This window comes from Centroberyx affinis, unplaced genomic scaffold, assembly GCF_046629955.1.
Source record: "Centroberyx affinis isolate AG114_WGS23_722 - 3 ecotype Tasmania unplaced genomic scaffold, CSIRO-AGI_Caff_v1 ptg001004l_1, whole genome shotgun sequence".
Classification (NCBI taxonomy): Eukaryota; Metazoa; Chordata; class Actinopteri; order Beryciformes; family Berycidae; genus Centroberyx; species Centroberyx affinis.
Genome location: NW_027279568.1, coordinates 444,274 through 463,028, shown reverse-complemented (window position 1 = coordinate 463,028; position 18,755 = coordinate 444,274). Strand labels below are relative to the sequence as shown.

At 43.0% G+C, this 18,755-nt stretch overlaps 1 protein-coding gene across 1 annotated transcript in view; it reads right to left on the bottom strand.

The window, feature by feature from the left end:
* LOC139646848 (sorbin and SH3 domain-containing protein 1) overlaps positions 1-14,802 on the bottom strand; it is a 30,835-nt gene extending 16,033 nt beyond the window's left edge. Inside the window, exons 1-13 of the mRNA XM_071522613.1 lie at positions 14,736-14,802; positions 14,209-14,325; positions 13,280-13,386; positions 12,935-13,076; positions 12,591-12,620; positions 11,390-11,544; positions 10,852-10,912; positions 10,622-10,696; positions 9,283-9,318; positions 8,961-9,063; positions 7,222-7,336; positions 5,742-5,825; positions 1,216-1,265 (exon numbers count right to left, since the gene is read on the bottom strand). Of these exons, the coding sequence (XP_071378714.1) occupies positions 1,216-1,265; positions 5,742-5,825; positions 7,222-7,336; positions 8,961-9,063; positions 9,283-9,318; positions 10,622-10,696; positions 10,852-10,912; positions 11,390-11,544; positions 12,591-12,620; positions 12,935-13,076; positions 13,280-13,386; positions 14,209-14,325; positions 14,736-14,769 (1,109 nt within the window). The 5' untranslated portion in view covers positions 14,770-14,802. The remainder of the gene's footprint in view (positions 1-1,215; positions 1,266-5,741; positions 5,826-7,221; positions 7,337-8,960; positions 9,064-9,282; positions 9,319-10,621; positions 10,697-10,851; positions 10,913-11,389; positions 11,545-12,590; positions 12,621-12,934; positions 13,077-13,279; positions 13,387-14,208; positions 14,326-14,735) is intronic.
* Between the last annotated feature and the right edge of the window lie 3,953 nt (positions 14,803-18,755).

Sequence of the window (18,755 nt, the reverse complement as noted above, 5' to 3'; positions counted from 1 at the left end):
CTTAGTGACTGATACTACTGAATCACAATGACTTTATTGTATGGCTGAATACAAATAATTAGCGATTATTGATACTGATCTCCTGACTGGGACTATTCTAGATTGTATCCACGAAAACAATTATGCTCACACAGTGGATGTCTGTTACTAACCTGACTCCTAAAAGCCCACATTTTTGCTGAGTAGTTCATTTATTTATCTGTGACTGACGTTAAGAGACACATATGGCTCTGTAGCAAAAGGTTAAATTTAACAATGAAGTATTACCTTCACAAGAAAATTCTTCCAAACAGGTCTCCACTTTCAAACAGACCCGAAAGGAAACCCTCCCGCCCTAAACACATGTGCCTTTGAAGGAAGTCAGGTTATGACTTGAGGGTTTTCTTTCCTCTGAAAGATTTGGGCGATTGAACCTTGCCCCTGGCTATTTGACCCCTGCTTCAGCAACCTCTCCCCTATATCCTTTAACAACAAATCAACGGGTGAAAAATTAGGATTAGCAAACCCCTCTTCAAATGTTTACGCATGCTGTCATTTAATTATTGCAGCAGATGGAAAGTTCTTGTCATAAATGGAGGGAGAGGTTTTTTTCCCTGGACTGTAGCGCAAGAAAGTCAGCGTAGCTCAGTCCTAAATTCCTTACATTTTATTGCATAAACAAAAATAGAAGACGTAAATCTCTTCTGACAAAAACAAAGAGATCAAGGGCTTCGCACTCTTTTTTTTAATGTCGACCAAACAGCCTCTTTCATGGTGCAACTGTTGTCTATACGTTATACACACACACACACACACATACACACCCATTCAGAGGGAGATAACGGTTTTTAAGTTATGCAGCAGCTGGGTGGGTATTGACAGAGTTCCCTCTATCCCTATGACATCCAGGTTGCTGTCTTTAAATAAATCACCACATAGCAGCCATGTCCCCACTATACTACCACCCCCACCCCACAAAAAAAAGCCCTGAAATGCAAACAGAGGACACACTGTTCTGGCAGCTTTTTTCCTTATTAACAGGAACTCCTCAGGAAGCGGGAGTCCCCCACCACCACCCCCCACCCCCCGTAGGCGGGCGAGCGCTACAGGGTGGAGAAATCGCTCACTGACGCTCATCCACATAACAGACCTTAAATAATCATCAACATACTGGCAGGAGTCGACGCGATTTAAAGCACAAGTATCGATACAGGAGGGAGAGAAGCGTGGACTTACTACTGCTGTAGGTCGGAGGCTGTTTCCAGGGGGCTGAAAGAGGGGGCACTCTGCAACAAACCAAACAAAGAAGTCATTGATAGATCCACAGGAAGGTCTCCTCCAGCTAGAACAGAAGCAGGAGCATTAGCTATGGCCAGATTCTCTCTTCTCTTTCCCTCTCTCTCGCTCTCTCTGTCTGTCGCTCTCTCCGGTCTGGGCTGCCGTCTCCAATGGCCAGGGGTTCTTAGCTTTTCTGGACCGGGCTTGGCATGGAGGAGCAAGCGTGTGTTTTGGCCTGCATGCAAGTTGGGAGAAAACAAGCGGCAGGGGAAGAGGGTGGAGGGGAGGGAGGGGGTGGGGGGGTGGGCGTGCATCGGTCAGGGGGGCGCCCATGCGGGGAGGGGGCTGTCACAGGCTCAGCCAATGGGCTGCTGTCTCCCGGTGAAGCCATCTCTTTTGTCTGGTATTGAGTCACTCTCATTACCACTGGACCAGACCGGGGGACAATTAACCAGCTGGTGGTGCAAGCAGGCCAAATTACACACACACACACACACACACACACACACACACACACACACACACACACACACACGCTCAGACACTCTATCTCACACACACACATACACAGGGTCACATAGAGACACAAATGTTTACTGACAAAGTAAAATATAAACAATAAACAGTAGAATAGAAATACTTGAACATGACAAAAACACATTATAAAGACAGACAAAGAGCAAAAAACATGAAAGCAGAGAGAAAAATAAGCCCAAGGTGAGTGAATGAATGCTTGTAGGAAATGCAGCTGATATTTCGGGGCAGTTACTAACCCCCCAAAACACAGGGGTAGCCATTCGCTGGGGTAGCACCCGCTAGCATTTTGAATGGTTTAGAGCCGGCTAATTTTAGCCCACTGTTTCTGTTGCTTTTCTCTATACGGGCGTCACAGCAGGTAAAAATAACAGACGTGACACGAGGGCTATGAATAAGAGCACAAGTGTTGTTTGCAAATACGATTGCACAATCCCCGTCCTAGCCAGCCTGGCCCTACCGCTAATACCACATCCACTTCCTCCGCTTCCCACCCCTGTTTCCAAAGCGATGACCAGACAAGGAGCATTCTCCACGGCTCGTTTCCCACAACATGCCTTTCCAGTTAGTTGCCAGGGCAGGAGGATCATTAATAACCTTTCAAAATGAATGCCTATCTTTATAAGAACAGAATTTCAGCCTGGCAGGTCTATAGTCTGATCTATTTATAAAGCCAAATGTTCCATGTCCCTTCAGCCTTTGAGAACATGCCAGTGCCACTGAATAATCTGCGACTCTTCTTCTTCTTGTACCCCCCCCCCCCCCCACCACCACACACACACCTCAACTCTGAACTCCCTCTCAACGGGGGGGGGTAAGATCGTGTCCCCTGATACCCGTGGGTAATTGTGCTTACACACACACACACACACACATAGCATTGATGGAAAGTAAACAGGAAACAAGCATGGAAGGCTTATCTGAAGTGAGGGAATGGAATCTTAATCTGGTTATTTACAAGATGCCTCAGTAGTGTCAGTTTATGTGATGCACTGTGTAAACAAAAGGTTAAATCAGTTTGTTTTCAAAATGATCCTAAACTGATATCACTCAAAAAACGTAACATTTCTCTGAGATAGTTACATAACTTTCAATACAGCTCATGAGATAAATGATTAATACATGAGGTGGTGAATAGAAGATAGATACCAGAGAAATGATAAAAATAAGAGAAGTTTGACTTGTTTTACTTATCAAATACAGACACATACAGGACCGGAAATTGGTTGCTGACTACAATTTCGTAATAGTAATAGTGTAAAATGCCTAAAGCTGTATAAGGAAATGAATTAAAGCACTGTGGGTTCTTTTCCCTCGATGAGTCAGTGGAACGCTGATGACAACGTTTGCCGCACAATTTCATGTGCGTGTTTCCAAACAGGTGTCCCCAGTAACTCAGAGGTTGGGTTCCTGTGTGCCGCTTTCACATTCAAAATAGCGATCATGACTAGATCATGGTAACATGAATCCCATTCTTTCCAACACCTTATTTGTGTTGATATGTTCTCATGAAAACAAACAGCTCCCCCAGTGTGAAGGGCCCGTTATAGCCGTAGCCCCTCAGCTCGTCTACGCTAAATGCTTAAAGGTAAAGGTTAAGTGTATAACAGAGGTTAAATATGAAAGCACAATGAGCTGGCGGGCTTACGGGTTGCCTCCTTTAGAATATGTAAGGTCGTGGGGGGAGGATCCATGTGACTCAGGGCTGAGACAGTGTGGCAGCGGCCCCCTCGTCAGCATATGTGAGACAGATGGAGTCGCTCTGTCGGATGTAGGAGGCCGAAATGCTCTTCTCAACCGTAGTTATGTGTGGAATTCCAGCTCCAGCTAGCCATGTACATGTATGTAGGCGGACCTACGCTTGAACTTAACTGTCACTGTGCGTTGTCAGATCCCCCTTGAACCTGTGACTTGTTAATATTAATCAACAGGACCGTCATTGTGATTATACCAGTATTCAGTTGTGAATGGAGTTGAATGGAGGTGGCTAATACTGGACTGGTGCTGATGATTTGTGATATTGCTATGACAGTGCAGGATAAAGAAAAAATAGTGACATACAGCAGTCACGCAGCAGAGTTCAACTTATTACTTATTTATACATGCCTTCTCATTGTAATATTGTAATTTTATAAAGTAGGTTGACAACTGTCTAATTTGTAGTGTGAAACCACAGGACATGCTTTCTTATGTGGATCTAGATTGCATCTATCCAGAACATAATGGCTAGTGTGAATCAGCTTTATGGCTCCTATATAGCCTGCTCACTGTCAAATGGATCAGAGGAACTCTGAATAATGTGAAGTAGAAACCCTTAAGCCTCTACAGTAGTTTGATGGTCATTTATCAGAAAGGGGGCCATCTGACCAAAGCCATTAAGAGCCAGCTCTTCATTTTACCCACAAGCACTGGGATCTTCGGAGGCTTCCAGCCGTATCTCCTCTAGTAACTCCGACTGAGAGCTGATATGTCAATCAAACACCAATGAGCCAGTGTGTCTGGCTGAGCCTTAAGGTCAAATACTACACATACCAGGTGCGGCTTTAGAAGTGACTTTGACATTAAACAGGAGCCCGTCATCTAACCGAGCTCATCTGGCAAGCGTCCAAGCGCCCCTGAGACAGACTCCCCCGCAGAGCCGGCTGCCTCCAGCGCCGCTAACCCTCCTCCTCATATACAGTAACCTGGAGCGGCAGGGGTTTGACTCAGACATGCCTATCGGCGGAACCAGAGACTCCGCCCCTGCGTTTAGCTGATGCTAGGACATGATCTCATGTGGTAGTCAGCGGTGCCGCCTCATATGATCCAGGGTGTGGCGTGGCCCTGACTGACAGGGAGCGAGGAGACCGAACATCTGTTTGCGGGCAGCCGGTCCCGTACTCGTCTGGTGCCAACTAAGGCCCGAGGCGCGGATTTGTCAGGATACCGTATATCTAACTTCAACTGCTTCATCTGTGACAACATGCCCTCACCCCTTTGGATCTCTTGGTAAATATACCAGATAGACAGACAGGCAGCAATTATTATTTCAAGGGCCTGGGATTATCATGGAGCCTAATGCGCGTGTGGACTGCAGACCCTCCAAGTGAAGAGTGACTTCTGGATGAATCACCTTGTTCAGTCCTCTGGCCTATGATATGTATTCTCATTGGCAGGCTGCACATCAATGTGAAAAAAAACCCCCGTTCCTCATGGGTGTTGAGTTAATGACATGGAAGAACAGCGATGCTGCCAGGATTGGAAGCATCCTGTTGTAAGGGAAAAAATGCAAAGATCGTCTATTGCCTGATAAGCTGACAACAGCCGCGTGACACTTTAATGATTCCTGTATCATATCCAATAGGACGCCCATTCATCTGGGATCATCTGGGTGTGTAATTAAACCTCCCAATCAATAATCAGTGTATTAAATATAAATTATCTTAATCACAAGGGGATAAAGGCTATAGCTACTGTAAACAAATTGACAAAAAATAGATCTCAGTCTAGTTTTTTGGACATTCTTGAGGACAAAATCCTTTCACATGGTATGATGTGATGATGAGCAATGAGAACAATATCAAGGGTGTTGAAAAAATGTTGGATTGCTACTATACATCCTGAAATAGAGTGGAAAATTAAAGGAAATAGAGAGATTATGAAGAAAAGCTGGGGATGTATAAAAGTGGATCAGTAGTTTGCCTCTTTAGGCCAAGTTGAGAGGACAGACAGCAGTAAATCTAGTTAAAGAGGGTGCAAAGTTTCCCCTCTTTGCATGCCATCACATAACTTCTTTTTATGTGGAAGATCAAGTCAAATTATTCAATATAGCGTTACAGGTACAAGTGGGAGTAGAAATTGGGGTAGTCCTTACAGACAGACACGGTTTGTTTAGGCATTATTTAAACATGGATGTTATCACATGCAATATAATTCAATACACTGTCACTTTAAAGACAGCGAAAACTTACCGCTTTCCCAAACTCCATCTCTGAAAAGAATTTATACCAAGGCTCATTCTCTAAATCTACATCTTCTGGACTTACATCCTGAGTCTAGGGGCATGGCAACAAGGAGAGGAGGAGAAAGACAGAGAGAAGACATTTCAGACAGCACAGAATATACAAACCAAGTTAATGAGCCTATGAGACATTCCTGATACAACCAATGTTCCCAACATCATAAATTATCAGCAGTAAGTGTTCCCACTGAAAAAAAGATGCCTAGGGAAGTCTTTATGACTCGTAAATTACACAAGCCAATTCACTGAAAAATGTGCTGTATTTTCTAATGTGAACCATATATTTTGGGGTTTTCATTTTATTCTAATTCTAATCAACAAACACATACCGATGACAACACAAACAGAATATGCAAAGTCAGAAATTTGTTGGGGTGTAATGTAATGAATTGTAAGATATATTTTTTGGAAGGTCTTTAAGGACAAATATAATCCTTAGCCCCACAGTGCAGAGAGAATGAACTAGATGAAAGAAAGAGAGAAAATGACCAGCCATAGCATCACATAATAACTGACCCATAACAATTGGGCTTGTAATTAAAAAACAAGAGTCCAGCATTTTACAATAGTACTCAGGATGAACTAGAGCAGGCTCTCTCTCTATTCACTGTAGTTGCTGCCACTGGGATCGAGCCAAAATCGCTAACAACCTCTACCAGCTTGGTGTAATTGAGCATCAGACAAACAATAATTACATAATCGACTAACTACGTAATCCCAATACTGAACATCCCACGTCTCCTATTACGTAATCTGGAAATATAAAAGATTGAAGACGTGAGAGAAATCTAAATGCAAAATTGATGTGCCCTCCTTTGGGAAATACATTCAGGAACTGCACTGTAGATCCGGGCAGACGTTTGCCAATTATCCGTGTGACAAAGCTCATCCTCAAAAAGACAGCGCTCAAGGACACTGAATAATGCCGCACCGTTTGATTCAGCACAATCTGCAGGAGCTACAGTGAGAAAGTAGGCTAGAGAGTATTGCACTTCCTCACACAGTATCCATCTTTTGTGTGTGTGTGTGTGTGTGTGCGCGCGCCGTGATCCTCTCGCACCGAGCCGATTCAGCCCAATAACCTTAAGTTGAACACAGGAAGACAATGGCTATCCTTGTAAGTGATACCCCCCCCCCCCACCCCCACCCACCCATGCTGCCCAGCAGGATCATCTGTCACCGCAACAGGACACCCTTCAGGAATGTTGTGCACATGGCGATTCAGGCTGCACTTACGTCGTCTTTGGAGATATTAGTTGAAGCTGCCACCCAAAGAGCTTAGGAAGGGGTGGGGGGGTGGGGGGAGGAGGGGGTGGGACAGCTTACGCGACATGCACAGAGAGAGACGCTGTACACACAGGCAAAACACAGGCGCGGCGGTGGCAGCGGGGGTGGGGGGGTGGGGGGGTGGAGGGCTTAGAAAGCATTACCGTTCTCTCCAGCTTCAGCACCGACGATTTCCCTGGCTCGTATTCAAAGATGCTCTTGGGCTCGGCGCGGTACTTCCTGGTGTCTACCTTTTTATCCGGGGGCTCCCACTCGTTCCTGTCAAAGAGGCGGGATGGGGGTGGGGGGGGGGGGGGGGGGGAGTTGGGGGGGGGGGGTGGAAGAGAGCCAATCCTTATCAAGTAGTCTCCATGGCAACCGTCTTAGGCCAAGTTTTTTTTTTTTTAAAGATGACGTCCTCCTCATTATTTGGAGCTCCTCCATATTCTTATGCTCTTTCTCTTATGATGATGTAACAGAAAATCCAATTCACAGTCCGAGCCAAATCGGTAATTGAATCAGGTAAACAAGATTGAACCCGGTGACAAAAAACAGAGTGCAGCGTTTCCTGGGAGAATACCTTAATAGACAGCTAATGCCATATTACACTTCAGAGGAGCTATGACACAAAAGACTAATCTATCTAATAGTCTGATATAGTCCTAAAGTTATAGTACTGGAAAAGAGGAAGCTATGCCTTTAGATTGCATAACACAAAAGCTATTGACAAATAATGAGGCTTAATGCACAATTAGCTGACTGACACATGGTTAAAGTATAAAAATTAGACAACAAGAGGAGAAGAGTTTCATTCCAATGTGAGAGAAAAGGAAATGTAACACCTATTCTGACAAAATGCTTACTGGCACGAAAGCACAACTCTCTACTGAATATTTCTGAAGTTCCTTTTTCACAATGATCGAGTGGTATTTTCCAAAAACAGATTAAAAAGCGTTCAGGAATGCCGCCCCTCATACATAACCGCCGCGGGAGGGAGGAGAGCCAGTCCTGGACGTGTCATCTGCAGCTCTAGCGAGCAACAGTTTATCCTCCATCACCTGTCCTCCTTCATCACTCTATCATTCATTTCTCCACATGTCTTTGAGAGCGGATTTTCCTTTGTCAGTGCTGACATCTGTGTGGAGGGGCGAGGGTGGTGTCTAGTCGCAGCTCGTGAAAACCGGAGGGGAACTGGAGGTCACGGACAAAACAACTTCCCATTCACAAAGTCAGGGACAAGGAGTTGGTTTTCTGCTCTGCTGTGTACAGCCATGTTCACTCATACTCACTGTCCAATGTTACAGTCATGCATAACCACAGTATTATATCATGGGAGGATTGTATTATGGCCAGGAACAAGGTTTATCTAGTCCATGTCCTTTTATTGGTGGGGAAGAAGATGACAGACCCGTCTTGGCTTAAACCCACCTCACATTAATGGGAGGAGAAAGTGTGTAATGGAGAAAATAACAGCAAAACTTCATATGAAAGCAGATGTTTTCCTCTCTCCATGGTCCCCTGTAATTTCCTATTTTGGATTACCAATGTGATAAAACATTGGTAATCTATACCTAATCGATATCTATACCTTCATATTTATTTATTTACTTATTTATTATCTATGTATCTGTTAATTTATTTGGTTTTATCTATCTAATGATTATGCATCTATTTGTTTGTCATTATTAGTTTGTTTGTTTGTTTTTTTATTATTATTACTCCACTTTATGCAGATGCACCTACAAATGCCATGACTTACTGCTTTTAAGTTAAGTTTGCTGAGTTGTATATAGTTCTTCCATTTCTGTCAAAGGAGATATATACATACAAATAAACATTTTGTTAAAAATGAATATTGTATATCCCACAAGGATTGGGGTTGGAGCAAATGGAGGAGGCTGACCTTTTGGCAGAGGGTTTGAGGGAAGAGGAGCGTGTTGGCACCGGCATTGACCGACCTCTTGAATCGACCTCAGCAGCACTTTTTGAACGAGGGAGTCCTTTTACTGAAAACAGACACATAAATATCAACAGGATGAAGCTCAGCTGCATTAATGCATCAACTAAAATCTTAGCAGTTTAGTTGTGATGACATGCCCCTGCATGCTGAATGTTAACCTGGATGATTTGCAGTAAACACAGATGATGGATCATATACTGTTTTTAATTTTCTTTTTTAAAGTAAACTTGGAGTCAATGTGAATTTGCCTAATTCCCAGACTCACCATCATCCAAATAGCCAAAGGGGGAGGGACCGTCATCTGAAAGAGAGGCAGAAAAGAATCACAAGGCATTTAAAATCTTTCTTAAGTATGCTTATTACTTGGAAAGTAACACATACAGAACATTACAGTGTTATAATTCAGAATAAATATTCCAAGGACATTGAAAACATTATTTTTTAATGTTATTTCCACTGCCTCACACCCTCCATTAGTCCAAGCATTACAAGTTCACTAAACACAATCAAAGTGTGTGTCTGAGCAAGTGTCAACACAAACTACTTTACAGGAAGCATTACTGAGCTAAAAACAGATCCCCAAGCATCGATTAGCATCAAGGCTCTGAATAAGTAATGGGCCATGGAGAAAACTGGGAATAGTCTCCACATTTAGAATGAATTAGGATAAATTATACATTTTCTGTGATACAGCATAAACAGAATCATATCAGTCGCAACTGCACATGAAGTAATCATGTCAGGCTGAGACTGAGAAATGCACATGAACACAAATAACCCCGTAACCCATGTGCATGGTGCAAGTAAACAAGCCCTCCCTGTCCTGCTTGGTCACTGTAATCAATAAGACTGCAGCGGCCTCTAGTGGCTAAAACACTGCACTACAACTACGAGCAAACAATGTTCAGGAACAGTGGCTGAATCATGCTCTATGACGACAACACTGTTAGAATAAGCACTTCTTAATACCCATCTATTCGACGAATCAACTGACTTCTAATGTTGGATGGTTAGCAACAAAAGGAGAAAGACCATCAACAAACTGTTAAGTTTTGTTAACTAAATGTAGAAAGACACTACAAGCTTTCTTGCATCATCCAATTCAACATTTCAAGATCCGTGTATCAATGTACTCTGAGAAAAAGGAGTGAAAAAGGAAACTATGCTGTTTTTTTTTTCAGCCCAGTTTTCTAAATTTGTACAGGACAGCCTAACTGGAGCTAACTTTGCTTCAATCAAGATTTTGACCTTATTAGGGCCAATCAGGTCATTAAACTCGAACTTGGGTCTTGAAAATGTGCCCAGGACAACAACTTTGTCCTTAATTCCTTCAGGAAATCTGCATGAACCTTGCAGTGTATTTCAACCCTATGGAAACGACTGTTCTATCGTATAGAGTAAAGCTGGGAAAAAGATTAGTTCAAATCCTTTCAAATACTTTGAACGTTTTCTTCTGTTTCTCTGGAGTGCCAGACAGAGGTATGTGGGTTTGTACTTGCCTGGTGGGCAGGTGTGACATATTAAGCACAGCTAAAGTATTTGAAAGGGCCCAGGATGGCTACAGATTAGTAAAGCCAACGGGAGATGTTACTGCCATCGGATACCTTTTGCTTTCATCTGACTGTCATAGTTCTCAGGGAAAATGTAGGTGGGACGGTAAGGGTTTTCCTCAATAGGTTCTGAGCACGGTGATGGAGAGACAGAACACAGAGTGACAAAACATACAAAACACGTAGAGAAACACAGACAGGGCTTTGACACCAACAGAGATACAGGAAACATCTGATCAAACTCACAAAGAACACAGAGAGGAAATGATGATGAGCTCTCTTACCAGGTATTCTGTGTATCTGTTTGAACATACTCTTATACCAGTCTTTGGACTTTTCAGTGTTCTGAAATTAAGATGTGGACATGTTTAATTGATAAAAGTAAGTGCGGGTGACAGACAAATTAAGAAACATTTCAGCTTGTTCATGTGATTGTCAAATTGTCAAATAATTGCCATTTGAATAACAGAAAAAAAAAAATTTGATTAATGCCATATGGGAAAATGTGACATGTTTATACATTCATTCTCAAATCATCTTAAAATCAACAATGTACTATGTTACAATAATGATAATGATACTTGTATAATAATAACATCACATTTCAAATTTGTTTAGCATTAGTGACTGCTAAATTGTTTTTCTATATAACTACTAAAGAACCAAGCCATACTTCCTCCAGGTGGGCCACAAACTCCTCTAACACCCAAGAATCACCATGAACAAAGCTGAAATGATCTTTTACGATGCCAGCCACGTGAAACATCCATCAAATGTGCCGTGTGTAGATCAACTCTTCGTGTGACAGTAGCTGTTGCTCACCCGTACAGGCACAATGGGCTGGTTGAGGGGAGTCAGGACGGGGGAGTGCAGCGACAGCCGCATCCTCTTTCCATCCATGTCAGGGACCTGGCTGACTGGGGCTGCAGGGGAGTCTCTCTCTGATTCAGGGCTTTTGTCTCTCTCTGGAGTTGGGTCTGGAAAACAAGACAAGGAAGCATCAACATACCTCCATGCTGGAGCAGAAGGGTACGCAGCAAAATTTCCAGTGTTAATAAGTGTTGGTTTTTCAGTGGCAAGTATTTGTATTTGGAGAGTGGTTTGTCCACTTATAGAGCTGATATGGCTGTTCAAAACTATCTAAATTGTTAAAAAAATTAACTCTGATGGGTTTGGGTTGAAATATACCCATAGTGTTGATTTTTACATTCTCACAGTTAAATTAACACTGACATTTTTGCTGTGTAATGGCACATATTTTATAGATAACATTTAGAACAGGTTCATTCAGGGATCAGGTGCCAGTCTGAAGTATTGCACTAAACAAGACGCACAAATAAAATGGGCTGCATACAACGAGTGGCAGGCAATCAATTCACCCAACCCATATCATAATCCATAAACAGCACTGTACTTGTACATTTCCAACGTAATGGGGAGACATGACTTTACAACATCAATAACAAAGTAACATAATATCATATGAGAACTATTAGTGTGTGTGAGTCAAATGGGGGTCAAATGGGTCAAATTGCATCAGATGTGTGTGGTTTACAGCATCAAGACAATTCAGATGTCAGGTAAGAAGAAGAGAAAAGAAGACTAAAACTGACTTTATAAATACTTTTCTGTGATTCTCTTAACTTTCTGGTACCCACTGTATTCTCCTATGTGGCAAACCCAATCCATGCTGCACTTAAGTAGGGTACAAAATAAATCTGGTATCCATTATGTTTCTGTACAGTATGGTAGATTCTGCTTCAGTGAAATTACTTTTTTCAATATTTCTAACATGGTGACGCATAAATCATGAGTCATTCACTTCACGAGGCTGGTGGCAAACACATTCAGCCTGCTGTGTCAACTGTCAAGTCAGTGGGAGGGTGAGTATGACAGATGGTACACGACGAGAAACAAAAACGATTGCTCTTTAATGAAACTGGGATTGCTGTTGGCTGGGACTGAAGAATGGAAAAACAAATTGCAAATATCTGTTAGGCTTCACCAGAACCTCAGTGCATACCTTCCAAATGAGAAAGATGCTTGAGTTTCTCTGTTGTGGGAGAAAGACAGAGGTGGACAAGGACAGGACAGTGAAATGAGACTAAGCAAAGAAGCCGAAGTGTGGAAGCATTGATTTTCTTCTTCAGTGTAACACAGAGCAAGACAATGCTGTTGGAGCACAAGAAGACAAGACACAGTTTGACCTGTTGCAGTTTAAAGCATCATGAAGCTCAGCTGATAATATGTCACATCAACATATGACAGCCTTGAAGGCAGAGTCAGACATATCCAAACCTCACATGATAAAAAATAAGTGCTTCTCCATATACCCATCATCCCCAGCTCACAAACTGGTGTCCTCACCTCTGTTGTGTTGCAGCAGCACTATGGTGGGATTGACCGAGGTGGTGGAGGGATAGACGGAGCTGGAGCACAATGTGATGTGGTTCTGAATGTCAGTGGAGGCTGGAACCTGATTTTCCTTTACGCTCTCAGGTGAGTTGGCCTGAGAGTGACAAAAAATACACTGTACAAACAATACTGCGTTCTGCATCCAGCAACAACAAAACATATATCTTGCTATAAATGTCACTGAAATCAAAGGAAGACCCCAAAATGAAGAGACAACTTTTATTTAGTTCTCATAATTGTAAAACAATGGGGAGCTTGACAAAGATCTTGTGTTAAATAGAGTAGAAGTAAACGTACCTGGCACTGAGTGTTGTTTACGGTAGGTAAATCAGCTGTGATGTTGCTGCCTCCCTCGGCCAATCCCGCTTTTGAGCTGTCTCCATTAATCTGGCTTGTCCAACCACCTAAAAAGAGTCCAGAACTCTCTCAGTTTGGCAGCCAGTGCATCAAGACTAACAACAACTGAAAATAAAACCATAAAGTACAGTATTCCATATCGCTTGGCAATGAACCTGTAACACAACACCAGCAAACCAAAGCAATTAATTGCTCATCAAATAAATCTCTAATTCCTTCCACAGGGTGTGAAGGCTTTCCTTGGTGGTTTTCATGGACAGAGATCCTAATATCCCCAGGAAGGAAAAAAAAAAAAAGATTCTCCCACAATCTGCGAACTTTGTCATCAGAACAAGGCGCCTATTCAGCGAGCTGCAAAGGCTGTTTGTTCCAATGGCCTTTATATTCAGGCCCTACAACAATTAAAGCATCTCCCCGAAAGCCTTGGCCAGCCTCCAGTACTGTCCCAATGTGCTGGACGCAACAAACAAGTCCACAGTCAAGGCCCTGAGCTCTAAAGTGCAGTGTGGGCAGGTCTCAACAAAAGACCTCTTTGACAAACTCATGAAAATATGAGCAATCGCCATATCACGACACGGCGTGCCGGGCAACCGAGCATACACTTCGAAACGTGACAAGTTACATAATTCTGACATCAAAACACACGGAGCTTTGCATTCCAGCGGAGCTTGAAAGGTATCTTAAGAATTTTAAGCTGGAGGAACATGATGAAACGCTTGCTAAAATATAGCAACATTCTCATCCTCCGCTCAGATTCTACAATGACTTGTCCGTTTTCACAGGGCCATGCAAGTATCGCCGTCCTCTAAATAGTTTTGCATCATGCGGAGCGTTGGTACGAAACGGCGGTGCCATTCGCTCTGACTTACTTGGTGTTGTGATGACGTTTGGTTCTTCACTGATGCAGTCCTCATCGTCTATGTGGACCAGGGTGGCCCTCAGGGTGACGACGCCTTTCCCTTTGCACACTCTGCTGGGGTCCAACTCTGAACAGGTGAGAAGTTGAAATATCACTGCCACAGCTCCTCATTGTTCAAAGGCAGAGCATTATTCTCAGAGTGAACTCTAGAAATCATCATGCTTCAGGGCTAATGGGAATCCAAGCCATTGCTACCTCATGCCCCAAATGACTGAAATAGAATTGTAACATCAAATCCAGGCCATCAAATTAATATTCTACTGCCCCGTAACACTAATTGCCATGATTACACCATCAGAGCTGGAAATAGAGCAGCTGTAGCTTGTTCTGGACGTCTTTCTTGACACAGGTTGTTAAAGTGACAGCGCATTGTTAACAAATGACATTTAAAAGCATCCTTCTAAGCTTTCCCGGTGCGTATGAGGTGTCCCGCAGTTGTGGGTGTTGAAAGATAGATGAGGCGGGGGGAGGCGTCACCTGCGGCAGGAATCAGGTCAGGAGAGCCTTTCATGGTTGTCAGAGGCGTGATCCTGACAGCGCAGACCGAACGAGGACCTGACGGGATTTATGCACACACACACGCACACACACACACACACACACACACACACACACGCGAAGACAAGCAGACATTTGAATTGTGTGGGTGAAATTTTGTCGGGAATGTCAGTCTAATGTGCTGGCAGGACAAAGATTCATGATACCTAGACCATAAAGATGGGGTTTCTGTGTGTGTGAATGTGACTTGAATGTTTATAGTTTGTGCTTTCTCACCACCAATCAAATTACATTCTTACTTTATCCAAATCAAATGTACTATATAGTGGCTAGCAGCTGGTGGACTGAGAATAATCACGTTTAATGTTGCGTAACTGATTCATGTAGGGATGGAAACCATGATCACATCGTCATGAGTCAATGGTATCTTCGTGAGTTTATGAGCTCAGGTCCAACTAGAGAGTGAGAGATGACTTACTGGGAGTTTGACTTTGTCTTACACTGCCCTCTTCTGGAGAGCCCTGTTGGAGGAGGACGGGGAAAACAGGGTTATTATATAGCACATCAGAGTCAACACCAGAGTGGTGTCAGCGAAGAAGCCAGTGTAATACATCATTAAATGTCAGCCTGCAGATACACAGTGGGGCCTGGCCGATGTATTGGAACAGCAATATACTGCAGCAAGATAATGGAATGTCACAGATAAATCGCTATTGACATTTGTTCCTCCCATAATGCACCGATAAGAGCAGCACAAAAAATTAGATTTAGCAAAATGCCTTCTGGTTGTTTTCATGTTTATTAAACCTTTGAAGAGGAGGAGCTATTCTCAACAATGTCCCAGACTGTGGGTGTGTTTTTCAATTCTAGTTGCGAAGTCGGTCTGACAGATTATTTTGGGTAACAATGCCACCACCTGCAGATATATCTGCAGATATATCAGATCTCTGTAATTTGCTTTTCCCATCGGTATCAGACTCAAAAAGCCTGTATCAGATGGGCCCTAATATTAGTTTTGGAACATGGGAAGTTCGGTAAACCAGGCCAGCAGTTTGCTGGAGTGTCAGTTTGCTGCAGCGTATTTTATAATCAGGAATTGTGAAAACTGAAGCAATAGCACACTTAATGAAATCCTTGAGTGGGCACACAGCATATGGTGCCTATAGCTTCTGGATGGGTTTTATATACTCTAGACCTACTGGAGCTGATGCATAAAATAGCTGTAATTGGGGACGACATACAGCTAATGAAAATGTAGTGGCACACCTATGGTTGTGTTACAGACTGAAAGGAGATCCAGTGCTGCCAGACAGGGAGGCCGTGAACCTCACGTCATCTGTTAAATCCTAGGCCAGTACACACCGGAGTCCGCATTTTGTTAGAGATCAATGACAGAGATAGTGTTAGAGATGCATGATTAAAAAATTTAATTGAAATATTGACTACTGTGATTTCCAAACTGCAAGGCTGCCTTTTTTATTAGAGGGAAAGAAAGAAACAGACTCCAAAACAAGGAAAATTCAAAGCAACAAAATCATAATATGATGTTTGGATAGTATTGTCCAGCCCCAGCCCGAGTAATACATACAAACCCATCTACACTGATGATTTCACAGCAGAGTCAGTTGACTGTGCTCTTGAAGTCTGATGTTGTTGTTATTCCTATGGTATCGGACAGTAATATCACTGAATATGAACAACTCTTCCAAAGGAAGAGGGCGTCATTTCAACCATTTCAAATCAGAACTGACAACACTGTTACAGAATAAACGCTTTATATCTGATGACATCACAAGTTTGATTTTAGTTTTAGGCTTTGGGGAGAGAGTTGATCATGATTACAAATATTGATTGGACTGCCCTGGACCAATCACACAAATTCTTAACTTTAGCAGTGTTCCCCTTTAAGGACAACAAAAAGGGAAGGGAGAGAAAGAGAGAGCGAGAGCGAGAGCGAGAGAGAGAGAGAGAGAGAGAGAGAGAGAGAGAGAGAGAGAGAGTGAAACAAACAAATGTTAATCTGAGCTGCATCAGTGGAGCATGCAGAAGCGACACCAAGGCCACCAGAAAAGTAGCTGTGAAACACTTCCCATCAGCCTGCTGGGCCTCCCATTGTGCCCAGCCAACAGGACTGATTTAGGAGACATCGCCATTTATATGCTGAGCAAAGGGGCTGATTGAGTCAAGACACAAACACACACACACAAAAGTACTCAAGCATTCACTCGTGCATGCACATACATACAAATATTTTTTTTCACTTGTACGCTATGGGGGAAAATGGCCAGATGCATGGACAATGGAATGCCATCTAGAATTTAATCTGCACAATGTCAATTATATGTTGCATTTCGATTCTTAGTCTTGCAAGTTTCATGCACCTTTAGTGTGTGCATGTGTGCAACCTGCATGTTTACACACTGGTGGTAAATAACCCAACCCCCAGAACACGCAAGGGAAGGATGTTCCTGCTGGCAACCTCCACAAATAGGCCTAAATGGATGAGGGGAAAATGGGAGAGATTCCAGACAAATCCCATGGGTACAGAAAGACCTTTAAAACATCTTCCCATCTTGGAGCTGTACTGTCCCTGACCAGCAGAAATCTCGGGGCATTTATTTCCTCTCTCTCTTCTCCTAATAAAAAAAGACTAGCTTCCTGACCCCCTGCATCCCAGTGAGGCAATACATCCATGATCTCACCTTCTGAAACCATTTGCAGACATTCTTCCGAAGAGCGCGCACAGTGATCTCAACTGGTGCATTCCACAAGTCCTACTTCCGTCCTTTCCTCAAATGAACCGGTGACGGCGAATATATAAAGGGAGATGAGGGAGTATCTGAACCTCCTGTTATACAACATATAATAGATAATGTGAAGATGACAGCTACCAGCGTGCGGTACGTTGCATAAACACATGAGAGCAGAGATCACCCCTGGCCTTTTTAGGAAGAGATGCCTAGGAACGGAGCAGGGCGAGGAACGTCATCCATCCCACTAGTGAAAAGGAGAGAGGAGACCAGTGCAGGAGCTCTGGACAGCCAGCAGTGTTCGGGCCAAGATAAACATGGGAATAAGAGAAGACATTATCAACTAAACCCCCGGATTAAAGTCATTTACCTAAATGCACATTCTCCCTTTATAAACTGGGAAGATGTTAGACCTCCTCATCTTCACAAATGGCATCAATTTGACTCATCTCTGAAGGAAAAACGAATGGATATGACACTAAATTGAGAAGCTCAAAGTTCAACAGACAGTGTGTTAAACTGAGAGGCTCAAAGTTCAAGAGATATTGTGTTTAATTTATAAGCTCAAAGTTGACATTTTCCACCAAATTCTTTGGGTGAGCTGTTTGGATTGCAAGAGGACTATCAGATTTCTACAGAAAAGATGCAGTGTGGGTTTTTAGCTTATTAGACCACCAGTCTCGCACCAGTATTAGACCTGTACTGGACTAGTACAACCCTTTGGTTGTTCAATGCAACTAGGAGTGAGAAAATGAAAATTCCCGGCAAACTACAGGTAAAAGTAGCATGGACACTCTAACTTGCGCACATAATGGCTGCACTCCGACCTCTTCTGATCCACACTGTGTGAGAAACTGAAAACTCACAGACCTCAACAACCCTGAAGCGAGGCAATTCATCGCTAACAGTGCAGGTGTTATTCATTGCTGACATTATCAGCCAGGATTGCAGGTAATTGCATCCACTGAAATACCATCAGCTCAAGCCTGCTTCAAAAATGTAGTGATTACTTAAAAGCAGGAGTATGCAGCAAAAACCACGATTCATCCCACATCCAACATTTGCAGCTCTGAGTACCACTGCCTTATGAGTTCAGTCCACGATACACTGTTTGAGTTAGAAAAAACGCAAATGTAAATACATAAATCTACAATAGAAAGCTCTGGGGTATTACTAAAATACCTTTCCAAAACAAGCTATTCCCGAAAGGCTATGATAGTCCAAGAGCTCGGGAAATTCCTTACCTATC